At 44.0% G+C, this 21057-nt stretch overlaps 1 protein-coding gene across 1 annotated transcript in view; it reads right to left on the bottom strand.

Annotated features, from left to right (window-relative positions):
- FSTL1 (follistatin like 1) overlaps positions 1-14833 on the bottom strand; it is a 56240-nt gene extending 41407 nt beyond the window's left edge. Inside the window, exons 1-2 of the mRNA XM_017891329.1 lie at positions 14479-14833; positions 14266-14328 (exon numbers count right to left, since the gene is read on the bottom strand). Coding sequence (XP_017746818.1) covers positions 14266-14328 — 63 coding nt within the window. The 5' untranslated portion in view covers positions 14479-14833. The remainder of the gene's footprint in view (positions 1-14265; positions 14329-14478) is intronic.
- Between the last annotated feature and the right edge of the window lie 6224 nt (positions 14834-21057).

Below are 21057 nucleotides of genomic sequence, written 5' to 3'. Positions count from 1 at the left end.
ACAAGTAGCTTGGGGAGTTTTATTAAGAAATAAGTCTGCAGTGAGTACTGAAATTATTGTACCCAACATTTAGCTAAGACTTGAATGTCTGGCCTCTACTCAAAACACTTCCCAGTCCCATTCACCCTTCTAGCTCCATCTCCCAAGAAAGGAGACTGAGAAACCCAAAGTGGACTCACACCTGAAGTGTGTTCCTACTGGGAACTGAGGTTTTCTTTGATCATTATCAAGCCCTTGGTGCCACACAGAAAATTACCCTTCTGTGGAACAGGAAGCAGACGCCAATTAATGCATAAAGTGAACGTTTTTCTCCTTAAAATAAATAGCTACACCAGAAAATCTGCATCTCTGCATGTAGCTGTCAGCAAGACCAAGGCCACACAGGATAAGAAAAGAAAGAAAATAGAAAATGTCAAGGAGGGAAAACTAGAGGAAGGGGAACAAAACATAAACAGACACATTCCTGAAAGACTGTTGGGACTCTTGGGAGAAGTCAGGTGAATTTCCTGCTTCTGATGTAGGCCTCAGCCTGTCCCTGTAGCATCATAATTATAGCACATGGTGCAGAACCAAGGATGGTGCTGCCCTGGGAGAAGTGAAACTGTGTGCTCCGAGTATTTGTGAATGACTGGCAAGCATACATCTGCCTCCATCCCAAAGCAAGTTTTGTGAGCTGGGCTGGGCCGCCAAGAAGCCATGCTGGGCCCTCCTGGTAGGGACCCTGACAATAAAGAGAACTCAGTATGTCTGAGTCTTTGCTCAGGGTGAGCGTCTGTATTTCTGTTTCAATAGTGTTTAGCCTCTCTGATAGAAATTCCACATGCATCAATTTCACACTACAGTTTAGATGAGCCAGGTATCTGTGTGAAAGTGATCAGAAATTTCTTGGACCATCTTTGAGGTCCTGTTCATTTTCTATTTCTCTGTCATAAATATTATGCCACAAACTACAAACATGGGCCTTCTCAATAGCTAAAAATACATGTAATTAGCCCAACCCTTACAGAAGCTAATAGGCTGTGGGATTAGGGAGGGAAAACCTCTTATTGTTTGGAATATGGTAGGGAATGAGTGAATAATGACATGCACTTATTAAATTCATTAACAGGCCAACTTCACACCATAAAAATAAGCACTGTGTCTATGTGTCCAGGCTTAGAAAGAAATCAGGGCAGTATAACAGAAGTCAAACACGAAACTAAATTAAAACAAAACAAATTCCACAGGAATTTTTGTGAGAAAAGTCTCACTATTTGACCTACAGGGAGATGGCCATGTTCTCCTAGTGGTGAAATTTAAGTCAGTGTCTATCTAGTGTGTGTGTGTGCATGTATGTGTATTCTGTATGTACACAGACACATATCCATGCATGCACACACAGAAACACACACATATAGTCTACCCTGGGGCACAGCCAATTTTAATTCCTAATCTGTACTGTACCTTTACTAGGAAGGCCACCTCCAATACTGAGCTGGCTGGCTCCCCAGTCAGGATCAATAGCATGATTTAGCACACTGGGATTCTCTAGTGAGATTTGGAAACTGGAGTACAGGCAAGGTACCAAGCATTTCAGTAGGACTAAAACATCTGCATTGGCCTCTGCTTCCTTATGTGTTCACCATAACAAGTCACTTGATTTAACCATTGGGTCAAAGCAAAAGACCAGTGCCCATGGGCTGTAGTAAGAGCCCTGATCTGATCAGAGATCAGGGCCAGGGGGGTAGGGCAGGCAATTCATTAATACTTGTTCAGGAGCCCCTGGATCCTGACCATGGGCCAGGCAACATGATGAAAGGTAACAAGAAGTATTCCAGAAAACAAAATCAGGGTCCATGCAATAGTTTCAGACAACTATTTCTGTAAGCCATTTGCCATACTGCATCATTATTTTTAAAAGAAAATGTGAACATTTACAGAAGTGAGAAGAAAGTTTTGTTTGCTTTTGTTTTTCAAATAAGTTCAATAAATCTCAAATTGCACACTCTGAATTAGGGGTTGTCTTCCCTTTTTTGCACCCAAAATTTCCTGATTGACTACAAGGAGACTCAGGGTTCTTCATTTCTTCCCCAGTGGTGTTGAGCAGTTGGCTTCTGAAGTGGAAAATCAAGGGATTCCTTTCTGTAGAGTAAACAGCATTTGGGATTCCTGGGCATGAAGACTGTTCAGGTGCCATATGCTGTACTGTTTATATTCCACTCACTACATGGCGAGAGGAAGTAAAGGACACAAGATGCCTCCTGTTTTTATTCACCCTGTTTTCTCATTCTTGAGCCAGCCTAGCTTTCAAACTGTTCTTTGCTAGGCTGTAAATCACGGTAAGAGTTAATCAAATATCCCAATTCCATTAAGTAGAATATTTTGATAATCCAGCCTAGAATATCTGCCTCCTTTTATATGAATAGGATTTCAAAGCTGCATTTTAGAGCCCACCTACTCTAACCCCCCATATTTGGCAGATGAGGAGTCAGGTGGCTGCTCATTACCTGGGGTGCCACTATCTGTCCCGAGTTACTCGTCCCAGCCCATCTCTGGCCAGTAAATGGAGGTTCATTTGAAGCCAGCTTACACCAGGGATGTCTGTAAATTCAGCCACAGTTTCAGCCAGCACTGCTGCTATCTTCACTCTGAACCTTTCAAGGCAGTTGAATGCTGACAGTCTCATAAATTCACTCACCTGTTTCCTATGTGTGCGGCTCGTTGCCAGTCCCCCGAGACAGTTTAAGGCTGACTAGGAAAACTGGGGAAACGAGTGAGGACAGGCAACCAAAGTAAGAGCTGCAGAACCGTGTGGATTGTGCTGAAAAGGCACAGAGCCAAGCAGACAGTGTCTAGACTTTAACTGGCCTCTCCCAGCAGAGAGGCGTGCAGGGAGGAGGGGAGAGCAAGGCCGGAAAGCCTGCTCGGTTTTTGTTCAGTTAATGCAAACACATGACACAACCTCTGACAGGCTCCAGGCGGGGGGTTCACTCTAAGGCATTTCTTCCCAGGGGCTGGAATTCAGCTGGAGGCTGGGGAAATTCTGCTAATCCAGCAATCAGAAGGAAGCTGGGAATACTTGTTTTAATTCCTGGGAACCACAGTTCCCAAACTAGACTGAGTTGTGCAACAGCCCAAAGTAGCACACTGTGGGTACAAGAAACCAGATGTTTAAGATTTTCATGTCTATCATCTCTGCTTATCTATGAGGAAAATCTACAAAAACACAGAACTGGCTTTTGATGGAGGCCTAGTACAAAAACTTTGCAAGAGTCTGAACAAAATCAATTTATAAGACGCACAAATGTAGAAATGACCACCACAGTCTAATAAACATCATATGACTCAGAGATAATGTTGGGTTTGGGGAGCTTTGCACATCAGTTAGAAAAAAAGGTGCCCCTTCCTGTGGGTGGGCAGACAAGCCCTGTACCACACACAGGTACATGACACAATTGTGCAGTGAACAGTCTGTACAACCCTACCTAGCAACTCAGCTGGCGTTTTAGAGCTGTCTTGCCATTTGGCCTTATTTAATGCGGAACAGTTGTGAATACATCTGGAGAACAAAGAAATTGCCTTAAAACATCTCCTAAGGCTGGGCACTGTGGCTCACGACTGTAATGCCAGTGCTTTGGGAAGCTGAGGAGGGAGGATCACTTAAGCCCAGGAGTTAGAGACCAGCATGGGCAACAAGGTGAAACCTTGTCTCCACTAAAAACACAAAAATTAGCTGGGCCAGATGGCACATGCCTGTAGTCCCAGCTACTCTGCTGGGTGGAAGGATTGCTTAAGCCAGCATGTAGAGGCTGCAGTGAGCTAAGATTGTGTCACTGCTATCCAGCCTAGGCAACAGAGCAAGTCCTGTGTCAAAAAAACAAAACAACCACCACAAAAAAATCCCCCAAACTCCTAAGTCACTGATCATTAGGCTGCAAATGCTCCACTGTAAAAACTGCATTCCAATGTGACTCAGAAGTAACTGGACCGAATTCCAAATGGAAGTCATGCCTGCCATGTCTATGTGGCCAGAATGGCCATGTCTGAACCATTGTTCTAGACACATAGCCATATAACAAGTGATGTAACCCAGACAGTTAAATGACTGGGCCTCTACAATGCTGAGTGCATGTTACCTAGCACAAGTGTCTTTGGTTTGTTTTCAAATGTCCACAAGTAAGACACAGTGACTATCAGTCATTTTTCAGAGCTCAGCTGGTGGGTCACTTCCTCCTGGAAGCGCTCCTGAGCCTGTTACGCTGGGTTAGGTTTTCAGCCTTGTCCTAATACTTCTCACATTGCATCACTTTGAGCCTGTGTTCCTGTCTGCCTCCCCTCCGGACTGCAAGCTCTTTGGGCACAAGGTCTCTTATCCGCCAGCACTAACGCAGTGCCTGAACAGATTTGCAATACCTTTTGCCTTCCTCTTTTGAGCTGACTTTGAAAAATTTTACTTTGTCCCAGATGAGTGATGAAAAATAGTGTATTGAGACTTTGTGCAGTTTTATCTCTGCATCTAATGTGAACATGGTGGTTCGTGAATGTTTGGCAGCTCCTACTGCGGCCCAGACACTTCAGGATGACCTCTCTGTGATGGTGAGAGAAGGAAAATAGAGGAGAAAGATGAAGCAAAGAGCAACATAAGGAGTGGTAAAGAGACCTGGCTCTATGGCCAGGAAAGGGTGGGCATGTGAGGCTGGCATCAGATTGGCTGCAAACACAGCAGCCCCTCCCTAGTGGGATTCCAGGTCTGTGTGCAAAGTACCAGAAGCTGTGGCCTTGGCTCCCAAAGGGACAAATTCCAGCTTGCTCCAGGAATACTTCTTACCCTGTCTTTGAGAGTAATTGGCACTTATTTTTGAAATAATGAAAGCAAAGGATCCTATTCCTTTGCATTATCACATTTTCCACACCAACAATTTGGAATTTATTGCCTGGTAACAGGTCATGCTATGAAGACCACAGCAAAATGAAAATGACCACCCAAGATATCTGTTTGCTACCTCCATACATACATCTTTTATTGCCTTTTCTTTCTGTTTCCTTCCCAGTTATTTCCATTCACTCACTCTACTTTTAGGAAGAACCTATGCTGGCTTCCTATCCTACTGCCTCTGCACAGGAGATGCTCCATGAGTACTTCAGTCTCTTCCTGGAGGAATGATAGAACTGTGGCTTCACAGAAGCAACACTATATAGAAGTTTAAGGGCAAGATTAGCTCAGCAGAAGCAAGGGTTCTGATAAAAATTCTGGGCCTTAAAGCATCCACTGAAATAAATATCCTAGTTTTCTCTTTAAAAAAGAAGGTGATACTTAAATCTCTGGAGAGGGAAAAAGCAGCAAGGAGACTTCTGCATGCCATGAGCACACATATACACATATGTGAATGGGTGCTCAAACACGTGTACACACATACACAACATACACACATGTACACACACACACACAAACACACACACCATGGCTTTTGGAGTTCATCCCACAGAGATGTCATGAGGATGATAATACCAACTAACACTGCACACTGTGTGCCAAAACACTCTGCTTTACATGTAAGAGCTTATTTAATTCTCACAACTAACCTATGGGGTAGATACTCCGGATTAAGCACATTTTAGAGATGGGGAAACAGGCTCAGAGAAGTTTTAAGTAGTTTTCCCAAGATCACATGGCTACTAAGGGCAGTGCTAGGATTTAATCTAGCTTCCAGGTCTGAGCGCTAAGCCATTATGTTATACTTCCTCTCAAGGTTACATCAGTAATCAGAGTAACAACCTGAGCCAGCACAAAGGCTATGCAAATAAAGACAATGCCTAGTGGATGTTTACTTGTATATTGAGAATTCTCTTGGTGAAATCATTAGTCAAAAACATTCTTTGTCAGAGCCTCGTGGGGACTGGTAAGCGGCCCTTCATCTCTTGCAGGTATTTGTTTTTGGTGTTGACTTTATACCATGAGTAGAGGAGATCTTTTCCGTGATCAAATCGAGTAGACAGGCAGAAACACGGAATGATTCCCATTCTACTGGTAATGAAAGTGACTTCATGGAGGTTAAGTAACTTGCACAAGGCCTCACAGCTAGACAAGGCCAGAATTCAAACTCAGTCCACTGCCTCAAAGCCCTGGCTCTTAACTGAAGCTACAAGTTAGAGACATTACATAACTTTAAAAAGGTGCCCAGAAAAGGGCAGAGCAGGATTTCTAAGTCAGACTCTTTCACTGTTCTACAATGTTGCTCTTAATAACAAAATGAGTTTGTTACAGAGTCTGTGAAAAAGACAGATTTAGGCCTGGCATCGTGGCTCACACCTCTAATCCCAGCACTCTGGGAGGCGGAGGCAGGTGGATCACTTGAGGCTGGGAGTTCGAGACCAGCCTGGCCAACAAGGTGAAACCCCATCTCTACTAAAAATACAAAAATTAGCTGGGTGTGGTGGCAGGCGCTTGTAATCCCAGCTACTCAGGAGGCTGAGGCAGGAGAATCACTAGAACCCGGGAGGCAGAGGAGGTTGCAGTGAGCCAAGATGGCACCACTATGCTCCAGCCTGGGTGACAGAGCAGGACTCCATCTCAAAAAAAAAAAAAAAGAAAAAGAAAAAAAAGCAGACTTGGAGACACCCAGAAATGTGAACAAGAAAAGACAAGGAAAACGGGAAGAGAAAAACAGCAGACCCCCGGAATGGTCACAAGGTAAGATAAAGTTCCACACAAAAAGCTGCCATCTACTGGACATACTGATTAGGTGGACAGGTTGAAAAGGGCCCCAGCTGCCTAAGTGGAGTCTTTCAAATTCCGAGAAGGCAGGGGCCATCTATCCCACTGCCATGTTTCAGGATTTTCTGAAGTAGTGGCAAGAGGTGAGGAAGGGGAATTTCTGCTAAAGCCTTACATCTGACCCCTAATGGCCAAGAAGCAATGGTGGTAGCAGCTCCTTCAGAACAGGGATCTGTATGGTAAGGCTTTTTAGTCCGACACGGTTCCTAATAGTAGCATATGTGCAAACTGACTAGCATAATGCCTGACACTTCCATAGATCAATAAATTATACTTATTAACTGTCATTGAAGGATAAGAGGAAAGACAGGAGAAAAGACAAATTTTGCCTAAGACATAGGATTTTAAATCTTGAAACAACAAAAAATATAGAAAGACAAAGAGATGTTTTCCTTACATCAATTCAAGCCAATATCCCATGACATACACACACACGCACACATGCATGCACGTGTAAATCTGGGCCTGCAACATGTGATAGCTTTTGTCATGTATCACATGACTTGTTTGGCAACAGCTTGGTTGGTCACAAATAGTGTCCAGGATTATTCAAGGGATATATGGGGGTCATACATTCAGACTTAATCCTGGGAATAGTTTATTGGTGATGGCTTCCAAATGAGCATCTAAAGTCTACGAAAAGATTAAATGGAAATCCTCCAACCAAAGCAGGAAATGAAGATTTATGAGAATTATTTTGTACTCCAAATACCCAAAGAGCATTCTATTAGCAAGTTATTGCCAGGCTGCTGCTAATGCAAAAGCTGTTATCTGTGACAGCAGCAGCTCTTAGAACTTTAGCAGAGCAACTATTTACTTCATCAGAATAGCCAAGAAAATTCTCATCATATTTTGTTGATGGGGCCAATGTTAGAGGGTCTGGCTTATTTTAAGGTGTTCAGATTCATCCAAAGAACTTAGAAGCTTGGGCCAAAATCTGGTGTAAGTGCTGTTTTCCTGACATTTCATCCATTTGCTAACCCAGTTCTATCACCTATTACCCCATGTTGTTTTTGTCAGTTTCATACAGTCCCAAACTCTGCCTTCTAATTATCTTAATTTTGGCTAAAGATGTGTCAATGTTTGTCAAATTGGACTGATTTTTCCAGCAGGGATGGTAAATAGCTTTCATCTCATATAGACTCTCATTGCTAGTGGCTACCTAGAACATTGCTGAATAGGATTTTCAAACCTTCTCCAAGTTCAGTAGGAAAGAATTCTATGATTGATTAGAAATGTGTGTCATGGGTAAGGGAGAGGGTAGCGGTAATACGTATGTCATGTCTGTGCCATCTCTGAAAGGCCATTTACCACCCCACCTTTTTCTCCTTAAGCAATCCCTGAAGTCCTGCCCCTTGGATATTTCATCCAGTGCCTTGACATCGTGACCATTCTTGTGATCCCCTCCTTTTTTCAAGAGGAATTTTCCCTTCTCCTAACATGTGGTATTTTATTTAAATAAAACAGTTAGTATGTTATTTTCTGATAAAATATGAAAATAAAATATGCTAATTAAAAGCTGAGAGAATACAGAAAAGACTGGGACAAAGAATAAAATGACCCATAAATCCACTACCTACAGATAATTTCTAAGACATTTGTTTGTTGTACTTTTCTATAAATGTTTACAGTTGTGAGAACAAAGCTGGGGGGTGTGTGCTTTCTAAATTAAATTATAATCATTTGCCAGAGCTTCAAAATGTTTTTGTAAATGCTTCTGGTGGCACATATAGCTGTTCCATGATTTATTTAACCTTTCTCCTATGGTTGACTATGTAGTCAGTGTTACGTTTTTTGCTGTCATAAATAACATGACTGACATCTTATATAGAGTCCTTTCAAAAGTAATAATGACCAGGGCAAAGTGGTCTAACAGAATGATTTGAGTTCTTTGCTGAATTTAATATAGATTACAGTGAGCCCTGGAATATCTATCCATCCACAAAACAGTCAAGAAAGCTCCCCAAAGCTGATCTAAAGTTTACCAGAACGGATTCATGTCAACAAAGGCTGTATTTCACTGTGTTTGCTGCACATCCTTGTAGCTAACAAGGAAAGTCATTTATTGTTAACAAGTTAAAATGTTAAAAATAACATCCAAATAGTAAGTCTCATATAGAGAGGGTTAATTTACCTTTCATTAATTATTGAAGGTTTGCTGTTGTTAAAACATGGATTAGAAACTTGCCAAATGTTACCAGAGCTAGACACCAGAGAAGAGACAGATTAAAAGATGGTCGTCTTTGGGCACAGAGTCATGTACCCTAGTTCATCCCTATCCCTCATTTTCTTCATGGTAACTTTTTCTGTATGTAACTTCATGGTAACACACAGGTTCATAGCCTCCTTTCTGTACCGACTCCCTCAGTCTTGTTGGATGGTGCCTACATGGGCCAGATGTAAAAGTTCATGAAGCTATACGTGGAAGATTTGTGCATTTTGCTACCATAAAAGGATCTTACAAAGGAAAGCCCTACATTAATGTAAATTTAAAAAACAAACAGCAATAATAAGTATAAAACTACTAGTTACTATGTAGTTATAATAATATAAAACTGTAGCTGCCACGATTTAAAGCACCTGGGCCCACCACTAGATTGTAAATAATCTGAGGGCAGAGACCATGCCTTGTGCTTCACTGTGACTCAGGTCACCTGAGTACCAGGTGCGCTCAGCTGCAGGAGGGAATGGGCTCGATGAGGACAGTGAAGGGAAGGCCATGCCATTCATGGTGTACTCTCAGAGAAAGTGCCCCTTGCCAAAATAGCAGGAGTCAGAATAGAGCATCCTAGACAAAAAGTATGCATTTGCCTTCTGAGGACGTTAATCATCTGTCTTACAACATGAACCTATCTACCTCTACTTTTCCCTATTAACTGGTATCATTAAGCTAATAAAATTTATGTCTGTTAGAAACATTCTGCCAGACGTCCAGTTATTTGAAGAGGACTAAGACAAAGAATCCATGACATTTTCAATTCTCATATATGATCACTGGTATTTACAGCTCATCCTTTACTTCCTGTTCTTGTGGCAGCATGTGTTGCTCTGCCTCACTGGCTTTGAAGACTTTCATCTTTGGGGCATTTCCTCTGGGATCATTATATCCACCTCAGCCCACAACCAGATCGTCACCTCATGGTTCCTCTCCAACTTGCTTCTGTGAGCCTGGGGATGAAGTCTTGGTTTCTGTCACCCAATCCAGAGAGTTCTAAGAGAACTGTAACGTGTCCACCTTCTAAAGCCACTTGCAATGGCCAGGGACTCGTATGCTGGGTGCTTGTCCTGTTCTGACTAGTCCACAGAGGCACTATGTTTTACACCCCAATTTCCAGCAATGGTCTTTAGAATTGCAACAAGTAGCTTATTTGCCACAGGATAAACAAGCAAGAGATCATTTTAGTGATCTCTTTAGCTTTGTTAATACAAGTTGTGGCTCCAAGAAGATGCAGTCAGAGATATGGGTTAGACAGAAGGCTTACTTGAGTCTACCATCAGAACAATTCTAAAGAACACAGAGGCGCTCCCAAATAAAACCCCTAGTGGTTAACTATATGCTGATAATAGGGTACAAATGAGGTTAAGAAACGTGGCCTCAGAAGGACAAAGCCCTCATAATCTTCTAGTATTGCACGTCTAGAGCTAAGTGAAGTACATCTGTTTGTAGAATTGTTACTGTTCTCTCTTAGGTAAGGCACTCAAAGTTCATGGGTCAAGCATGGAGCCCTTACTGGAACGAGGATTCTGAACTACAAAGCAGTCAACTGTACATGTGACTTATCATAATGAATTTCTAGGCCTGGAATGCTGGGAATCATAGTGACAGCAGAGACATCCACCAAAGGAGAGCTGGGATATGCTTGGGTACTTGCCAGGGCTGTCTTCCTAAAGCAGGCAGTTGGGCTCACAGGGTTCTCTCCAGCCCACCATGTTAGAGTGACAGATATCCACTGATTGAGCTTCAAGGGCACACACACTACCGCCTGTGTTCTTAACATTTTCCCAGGCTCCGTACCATGCATCCACCATCAACACTTCTCAATGAACTGCAGTAATTCCCAATGGGAGGGGGATGGGAAAGGGGTGAAGAGCAGGCTCACACAGCCCCCTCCCCAGATAATCTAGAAAAGGGGTATCTGTGTAATTGTTAGTGGAGGCATTCCCTCTGCTGCTGCCCTCTCTGCCTAGTCCATCCACATGTTAATCTACACACATCTGAGACATATGCTGCACCCAGTACCCTCTTTCAAGCAGACTACAGAGTGCATGGGTGTGTGTGCTCAGGTGGATGTGGCAGAATCTGGAGGGAGGCTGGCTGAAGGTATATGCTGCAGACAGAGTAGTAAGAGAGTGAGCAGGTAAGAAAGAGAAGCAGCAATGAGAAAGCAGTCACGAGGTGCCAAGGAAGTAGGAGACCATGAAACACATTCAAAACAATATGACACTCTGCTTAATGAGTTTGTTTCTATTTTTTTAAATACAAGGTTTCGTTCTGTTGCTCAGGCTGGATGGAGTGCAGTGGCACCATCATGGCTCACTGCAGCCTCAACCTCCTGGGCTCAAGTGATTTTCCTGCTTCAGCCTCCTGAGTAGCTGGGACCAGAGGCATATGCTAACATGCCCAACTAATTTTCTTATTTTTTGTAGAGATATGGTCTCACCATGTTGCCAAGGCTGGTCTCAAATTCCTGGACTCAAGTAGTCCTCCCAGCTTGGCCTCCCAAAGTGCTGGGACTACAGGCATGAGCCCCTAAGCCCAGGCTCCTTAAAGACTTTTGTTAATAATTTTGAGAATCTAACCAAATGGGATTGACATAGACTGGCATTAATACTGATCACAATTACCTTTTCCCAAGTGGTGAGCAACTGTGATTCTGAAGTTTACTACAGAGGCTCTGGCTGCTTCAAACATCAACATGATTTGTAAAGCGATTAAATTTTTAAAAAATATGCTGAATTAAATATTTACGGTTGCAAAAAAGCAGAAAGCACCAAGACGCCTCAATTTATTTTCTAAATTTCATTTCTAAAAACTTCAACAATATTCGTATAACTTTAGCTGATTTAACGTTTACAATAGATTCATGCCAATAGACTGTAAATGTCATGATGTGACTGTTTTTGCAGACCGTCCCTAGAGTTAACAAGGAAGACATTTAAACGGCAAGCACCACTAACTACAAGATAAAATGCTTTAAAAAAAATCCAAATTACTATTCCCACAGGGAGAGGGTTAATGTACCTCTTCATCAATAGTTAAAGGTATATTATTATTCAATGGATTAAAAACTTGCCAAATGTTACTTGGCCAGGCACCAGGAAGTTGGAATAATTAAAAGATAATAATCCTTAATAACCTGGAGCCATGGAATGTAACCTAGCTCATACCTACCCCTCGCTCTTTTCATTGTGACCATTTCCACACGCTGTGAGTTCACAGCCTCCTTTCTCCACCAACACGCTCTGTTTTTACATCTCAGTACTTCTCTATTTTGCCTTCTTCCCTGTAGAGTTTGCCTGGGACTTCTGTGAGAGCACTGGATGCTCTTCTACCTCCAGCAGGAAATTGCTGCTGGGGGAACTTCCTACCAGGGGTAAGTTTTCCCTGTGAGGAAGGGGGTTGGGAGGGGTGTGTGTCTTGCAGGCCGCCTAGAATAGATCCCAGACCTTGGGCCACACAGCCTGGTGAGTGAACCAACAGCCTCCTCACACCTCATATCTGCATTCCAGTTCACTGAGTGATTTCACACACTGGCTGGCAATTCTTAAGCCTGCTGGAAAACCAACCAGGGATTCACCTCATCCATCACTGGTCTGCAGCTGCCTTTTGAGGGCCACAGTAGGGGATGGAGGAATGTTTCTTAACCAGGGCTACATCAGCCAGTGAAGGGAAATACTCCCTCAAATGCAAACCCTGGAAAACCAAATGGGTAAGAAGCAGACATGGAATTCAAGATGGGCTCCAAAGATAGACAGATGGGCTCAGATCCTGCTTCAGAGCTAACTAGTTGTATGACCCTGGGCAAGTTACCTAATTTCCTTAAACCTGTTTCCTCCTCTGTAAAATCGGGATAATAAAACTTACATTACAGGGTTTGGGAGCTTTAAAAGAAACAACTGCAGGTAATGTGCATAGCCCAATGTGTGGTATACAAAAATGTACTTCGTAAATGTTAAACCATTGTGCTTGGAAGTGGTGTGGGCTCGTAGTCAAGAGCCTTGAGTCCGGAGCCAGACTGTTTGGGTTCAAATCCCACCCTTAGCATTTAGTAGCTGAGAGCATTGGGTAACCTTCTCTGACTCAATGTATCTGTCATTAAAGTGGAATTCTATTACAACACAGCAGATATTTAATAAATATTAGCTATTTTTATTTCATTGGGAGTAAAAACAGTTGATTTGAGTTTCCACCTCAATCAACAACGTAGTAGTGAATTAAATGATAATTCAGTACAATGCGTATCTTTTAAAAATTGTGAAGACCTTGTAAGCATTTATTATTTTTTTGGGCAGAGTCAAGCTGCGATGCTAAGGGTGTGGTTAAACTGTAATATGAAGGAAAAAATTCAAACGGGGAGCATAAACCACCCACCAGGGAGCTATTTCTTTTGTAATGTACATTCCATTTCTTCTCCCTCATGCTTTTTAATTCCTTCCATATTTCCTGCCATAATTATCAAATGTTTAGTTTCTGACCTCACTTTCCTGGAGACTGGAGCCCGGGGAATTTAGAATTGTTTATTTTCTGTCCATAAACCTTTGAGTTAATGGAGGGGCTTCTGAGCAAAGAGTTTGTTGGTTGGTTTGTAGTGTCTCAGGAAGGTCGTTAGAGCTGAAAAAATTGGTACAAAAAAACAAGGGCTGAAATGCTTTAACTAGAAACTCGAGCCCCCAAAGAGCAGAGCAATGGATTTTCTCTTACACTTGCGCAACGTTACAGGGAACATTTCGGAAAAGGCCGTTACATGGCTCAGATGATAATACATAACCCGAGGGCACTTCACAAAGAAGAAAATACATTTCAGGGAATCATGATCTCACTTTAAAAGACAGAAAGGAAAATTAATTTTGCCCCAAAAGAAGAATCCCGAGATTCCTCTGCCCCCGCCCCCAGGAGACAGACTTGGGAGGGAAAAGTCCCCAACTACTCTGTCTCCTCTGAAGTGAAGGAAGGAACTGAGGCGCCTTTTTGAACTCGCTGCTGCTCCAGTCGCCGCCTCGTCCCCGTCGGCCCAGCCCGTCCCCTCTCCTCCTCCCCGCTCTCCCTCCATGTTAGCCGCGTTGGGGCTCCCGCTTACGGCCCGAACTACTTTTCCTGCTTTAGAGATTTAAGTTTCGTGAGTAGCATTTCTGTCCACAGCACTCCCCTAGCTCCACCCCAGCCCACCCCAAGGACGGAAACTCCCAGCACCACCCCGGGAGAGCATCCCCAGGACGCGCGCCCACCCGCCCAGCGCGCAGACCCAAGCGGCCCCGGGGACCGAGTTCGGACTCCTCGGCCCCTCACCTACCTCGGCGCGGACCCAGGCGACCGCCACCAGCGCGAGCACGAGCGCGAGCCAGCGTTTCCACATCTGCGGAAGAGAGAAGAGAGCGAGTCTGAAGGCGCCGGGCCCCGCGCCGACCTGGGAAACTTGCTCGGGTCCCGCAGACTCGCTCCCTCCGCCCGAGCACCCCCGGCCGCCCGAAGAGTCCGGCCTCCGCGCCTCGCGCTCTGCGCTCACCGTGGTACGGTCCAGGTCTCCGGAGGGCGCGGGGCAGGACGGCCGCAGCGAGCTCTAAGCGCAGGTTGGAGCTCCGCCGGTCGCCAGCCTCGGAGAAAATCCGACCTGCTCTCGCCGCCCCTTAAGACCTCTCCTTCCCCGCCTGCCTGCCCCCCAGCTCCTCCCCATTCTCCTCCCCCTTCTGCTGCAGAGGCCCCCGCGGCTCCCGCTCCCCCTCCTCCTGGCCCCTGCTCCGGGGAGCCCGCGGGAGTCCTGGCGCCGCCGAACCCCTCTCTCCGCACAGCCCCTCGTCCGGCGCCCCTTCGGCCCCCTGGACGTGGAGCGGAGGCAGAGGGGCGTCCCGTGGGGCCCTGCCACAAAGGGGGAGGGGGAGGGGAAACTCCACCCCGGGAGGGGCTGTTGGCTGGCGGCGGCCCGGGCGGGCTGCGGCTGTGGCCAGGTGGGCGGTGCCGCGGGGGGCCCGGGAAGGGCCGGGACTGGAACCTGGAGGAAAAGACGTCCCGCGGCCTGGGAAGCGGAGTCGCCCCACGCGGCTGAAGCGGGGAGGCCCAGGGAGGCAGAGGAGACCCCGCATCCCGGGGTCGAGGGTGTCACGGCAACAGGGCAGCGGGGCACCGGGAAGTGGGTGCAGGGCCGGGAAGACCGGCCGGCGTGGGGAAGGCTGCTTTGGGTTCTACGGTGCATTGTCCTGGGTGAGGTGGCGGCCGCCCTGCTCCCCTGGGAAGATCCTGAGTCCAGCATTTGCCGGCAGCCTCATCCCCTCCTTCCCTCGGGCCCGGGAGTGGTGTCCCCCTCCTCTCCGCCCACTCACTCATCACCTGTGTCCCTCCTCGCACCCCGTCATCCCAACTAGCCTCTGTGTTCAGGCTTGCCATCTTCACCACCTTCGTCCCACCCCTTGGCCTTCAAAAGTGTGCTACCTCTTTGACAGGGTTAACTCCCTAAAATGCTCATAATTAAGGCGCCTTTCCTGCCATAACTGGTGCGGAGAACAGATCCACTTAGCAACTCAGATTTCACATGCCCAGGGCTAAGCCTCACTTCCCCCAGCTTCAGGGCCTTCTCATCTACCTCTTTCAGGGTGGTTGCCTTCAAACCTATCTCCTTTTCTCAGAACTGGCTTGTACCCTTAGCCTGGCAGTTTACCCGCTGAGATCTCATATGCATCCCCTCGCCTGCGTTCACATGTCCACTTTCCTAGGCCAGACCTTCATCCTCCCTCACTCAGAAATTCTGGAAACCTCCTTTCGTTGACCTAGGGCTCCAGTCTCTTCCCTGTAGTCTCTACTGCAATCCATTTTCATATTCGTTCGCTACCTTATTTTAAACATTGTCTTCCTACTGTTCATGTTCTTCCTCTACTCAGAAACTTTCAACGCTCTTCTTCCCACATCAAATCCAAACTCTGCCCTTCTTATAAGCCGTCCACTACTGGGCCCACCCTGTTCATCTAACTTCTCTTCAACTACATCGGCATACTTCCTCCACTCAAAGCAGACCCGTCTCCTCATTGTCCTCTGAACTTGTCATATTCACACTACTGGTTTGTTGAGTGCCCACTGTTGTGGCTTTAGGGGGCTTCAAGATAATACCTATGGTCCTCATGTAAGTTCAGAATCCATTGAGATAGCAGCAGGAGTCAGACTTATGGAGAGCAAAATGTCAGCTTTGTCTCTGCTAAAGGCTGGAATGGCAGCCATGACTTTAGATCTGAAGGGACAGTGGGCCCAGAATTGAACATGTCCACTCAGTCACAAGCAGAGCTGGAAAAGCTGCCTGTGTAAAAACTAGACTGACTGCATGGAAGAGCAGAAAACATGTGCCTCCTGGGACATGCCTGCTCCCCAGACTTGAGGGGATAGAGTGACACATGCCCAGTTCTTTCAAACTCGCCAGTCAGACAACTTACTCCTGCTCCCCTGTCAGGATAATAAGATTAGGAAATAAATGTTCCGCACCAGATACTCTGTCTTGGTCACTGTGTGAGGATTGAAGGGAAATGTGGTGGATAAAGTTTTGCTTCTGCCCTGGAATAACTCTCAATACATTGCATCCCTTGCAGATCCACTGCACCCTCTCAGAATCTGGCATGATCTTTCCTCCCTTCCTCCTATCTACTAAAATGCTTGGGTTGGTTTGTTTGCTTTGTTTTCAGGAGCCACAGTCAAGTTTCATTGCTTCCTTAGTATTTTTTCTGACAACGGCTTGGCATAGTAGAAGGCACAGGAGGTTTGAGGTCAAAGCAATCTGGCTTTCCATCCTGTCACTGCCATTTACTAGCTGTGTGGCCTTTTATCAAATAATAAGCCCTCTGAATCTAGGTTTCTGCGTCTGACAAGTGGCAGTGATAATGCCTTGCAGGGAGTTGTGAAATTTAAGCAGATACATATAAAAAGTGCCTGGCAGGTAGTAGACCTCTATACATGATAGCCATTATTATCTCATTGATCTGTTTTGCATCTAAATTGTAGTTAGTACTATACACCAGGTGCTATGAGAACCATTCAACATCTCTTATTTTATTTAATTATCACAATAGATGGAAAGGAGCCTGGGCATGATGGCTCACACCTTGTAATCCCAGCACTTTGGGAGGCTAAAGCAGGTGGATCACTTGAGGCCAGGAGTTCGAGACCAGCCTAGCCAACATGATTAAACCCCGTCTCTACTAAAAATACAAAAATTAGCTGGGTATGGTGGTGGGCAACTGTAGTGCCAGCTGCTTGGGAGGCTGAGGCACCAGAATTGCTTGACCCCAGGAGGCAGAAGTTGCAGTGAGCCGAGATTGTGCCACTGCACTCCAGCCTGGGCAACAGAGAGAGACTCCATCTCAAAATAATAATAATAATAATAAATAAAAATTTAAAAAAATACAGTAAATGGAAAGGTCTTTTTTTTTTTTTTTTATTGTTTCCGTTTTCCAAATAAAACTGAAGCTCAGGAAGATTTAGATACTTTCCCAAGTTTATACTGTTGGCTACTCAGCCTTACAACTTGGGGCATTATATTGCAGACTGCTATACAATGCTTAACACTTATTCTCATAGTTGTTCTTGATTCTCCAGCTACTTTTAAGTTGCTTAGAGCATAAACAGTGTTTTTCATATCTTTATCCTCTCTACATTTGGAACACAATGAATGGATTTGAGTATATCAAAATGAAATGAAAGATTCCTGTTCAACTAAGGGCACCATAGACAGAATGATAGGAGGTATAAATATCTAAAACTGACATGTAACTCATAACACACACATACACACACCCTGCAAATCAATAAGAAAAAGACAGGAAACCCAATAAAAAAGGGCAATAGGTATGAACAGGCAGTTTCCAAAAAGGGAACCCCAAATGGACAATAAGTAAAGATACTCAACATCACTACTATTATTTAAATTGCACAACAACTGTTTGAAATCAGTATTATTTTATTGTCTCCAATTTACAGATGAAGAAACAGACACAGAGTTTGAGTAGTCTGTCCAAAGTTACACAGTAAATTATAAATGTCACTTTACACTCATCACAATGGCAGCAAAAATCAGACAATTGGACAATGTCAGTGTTAGCATGTGACTAGTGCAATCTTTGTGGTGTACTGTAGCAATTAAAAGCATGGGTTTATGAGACAGACTGCCTTGGTACAAAATTGCCTTGGTAGTAAATCTTGGCTTTACTACTTATTATGTAACCTTGGGCAAGTTACTTAACCTCTCTGCATCTCAGTTGCCTCATCTGTAAAATCGTGATAATAATTCTACTGATTTCATAGAGTTATTGTGCAGATTAAATGTATCAATATGTAAAGTACTTAGAATAGTGCCTGGTACACAGTAAGCATGTAATTAGGATGCACTGGTATGGAAATAATTCACTAGAGAGATCTTACAGGTACTGATGATAAAACTGTGCTATGGCATATGGTTAACTCTGCAATAAATAAAGCAAAAGATGAAAATAAGTAAAAATCAGAAAACAAACTGCATGAGAGGGTTGACAGTTTATATTAGTGAGGGATTTTTTTGTTTCAGGTGACAGAGAAGCCAACTTAAATATGGTTTTTGCAACTAAATGGAATTTATTGACCCCTGTAGCTGTGAAGTCCGTGGATAGGACTGGATTTAAATAAGCCTTCATCCAGGAGCTCAAATAAGGTCACCAAAGATCCTATTTCTTGCCTTCTCTTGCCCCTACCTTCAGCAGTCTCATTTCATCCCTGGATGCCACAGTGTGGCTCCTGGAAGCTCCAGTCTATGCTATCAGGGTGGTAAACTAGCTGCAGTGCTGGCCAATTCACACCCTTGGACCATACCATGTGGATGAGGGAACATAGCTTCTTTTTGGAGCTGCTACAAAAGTCCTAGGAGGCTGGGTGTGGTGGCTCATGCCTATAATCCCAGCACTTTGGGAGGCTAAGGTGGGGGGATTGCTTGAGCCCAGGAGTTTGAGATCAGCCTGGGCAACATAGGAAGACCCCAACTCTACAAATTTTTTTTTTTTTTAATTAGCTGGGTGTGGTGACATGCACCTGCAGTCCCAGTTGCTCAGGAGGCTGAAGTGGGAGGATCACTTGAGCCTGGGAGGTTGAGGCAGCAGTAAACCATGATCCTACACTACACTCCAGCCTGGGCAACAGAGACCCTACCTCAAAAAAAAAAAAAAGAGTCCTAGGATATCCTGTTTTGAAGTCCAATTTGAGTTTCTTGACATCCCCAAACTGATGTCAAGTGGAATCACCCGAAAGAAAATCAGGCTAGTGTTGGCTGGAGAAGCAGGGAATGGATTCTGGGAGTATCCAATGTCACTACAGTAGTGAATCAGCCATCCTACAATGAAATCTGTGCTCTCAAAAGTGGGGTACAGCATCCCCAGGAGACAGAGGAAGAATATTAGAACTTCTATTTTTACTTCTTTTCTTTTCTTTTTTTTTGAGACGGAGTCTTGCTCTGTCGCCCAGGCTGGAGCGCAGTGGCCGGATCTCAGCTCACTGCAAGCTCCTCCTCCCGGGTTTACGCCATTCTCCTGCCTCGGCCTCCCGAGTACCTGGGACTATAGGCGCCCTCCACCTCGCCCAGCTAGTTTTTTTTGTATTTTTTTAGTAGAGACGGCGTTTGACCGTGTTAGCCAGGATAGTCTTGATCTCCTGACCTCATGATCCGCCCGTCTCGGCCTCCCAAAGTGCTGGGATTAGAGGCTTGAGCCACCGCGCCCGGCCTTTACTTATTTTCTATATGAAAATAGAAATTGACTTTGTGAATATATAAATTGACTAATGACACCAGTATTTCGTCCGCATGTCAGACAGTCATGAGTTAAACCTCATTTGCCAAATACTATGAGGGGAGAGTGGACGTTTTCCTACACAAAGGGACTGACAACAGCTAGTTCCCTTTAACATATTGTGATGTACTGCAGTGTGCCCACTTAACTGGATTTACATATTATACTATCTAGTTTTCACTAAACTAGATTAAAAACATTTCAACTACAAAACTATGCTTTGAGAATAAAGCTTTTTCTTATTTATAGGAAAAGGGCAAAACTGACAAGCTTCTTACTTGTAAAAAGAGCTCGATGTCTGCCACATTAACACAGTAACAATTAGACTGAAGACAAGTCAATTGAAAAATTCAAAAGTAGCCGTAAGGCTATTTGAAATACAGATTCGCATTCATTATCATTAGTCACATCCTCATCCTAAGTATGCTTTGAGATATTGATTAAAAGTACTTAGGATTTGCAAGACCTTTAGAAACCAGGTGTTTGGAACATAAAGACAAATCCTTTCATTTTTTTTTTTCAGTGATGTCTGAAGATATGCAATACTCAACTTAGTACTTCAGAAAATTTCACTCAGTTTAATATTAAATGTTTAGAGACCTCGTTTTAGATTTATTAATGACAAAAGACATACCTTGGGGGAAATAATTGTCTTATTGCTTAATCAGGAATAGTAGAAATAGTACATGGAAAACAATGTGATAACAAGCTAAAATGCATTCTTTGGTCAGAACACACCCTTGGGACTGACAAAGAAAAAATTATATATAGATATAATTCCTGAGACCAGCTCGGTTGGGGAGACCCTAACCCAGCGGCGCTAGAGGAATTAAAGACACACACACAGAAACAGAGGTGTGGAGTGGGAAATCAGGGGTCTCACAGCCTTCAGAGCTGAGAGCCTCGAACAGAGATTCACCCACATATTTATTAACAGCAAGCCAGTGATAAGCATTGTTTGTATAGATTATAGATCAACTGACAAAGAAAAAATTATGTATATAATGTGTTATATATATAATGTACTCTACATATAATGTATTCTCTATAAAATGTGTTATATATATATGTATTTATATAGCTGAAGATTAGCAGGAAAACAAAAATGTATTGGAGTAAATTATACCATGTGGGAGATTTGCTATGTAGTGAATGAAAATACAGAACTCTCGAATGTTTCTCAGATTATTATATTGACTAGATTCTGTTTCAATAAAGAGATACACAAAGAACTGCTTTTTTGTGAGCAACTAAAGAAAGGTACGCTGGAAAAGATTTATTCTCTTTTTTTTTTTTTTTTT

This window comes from Rhinopithecus bieti, unplaced genomic scaffold, assembly GCF_001698545.2.
Source record: "Rhinopithecus bieti isolate Rb0 unplaced genomic scaffold, ASM169854v2 scaffold_759, whole genome shotgun sequence".
NCBI lineage: Eukaryota > Metazoa > Chordata > Mammalia > Primates > Cercopithecidae > Rhinopithecus > Rhinopithecus bieti.
This window is presented reverse-complemented; position numbering and strand designations above follow the sequence as displayed.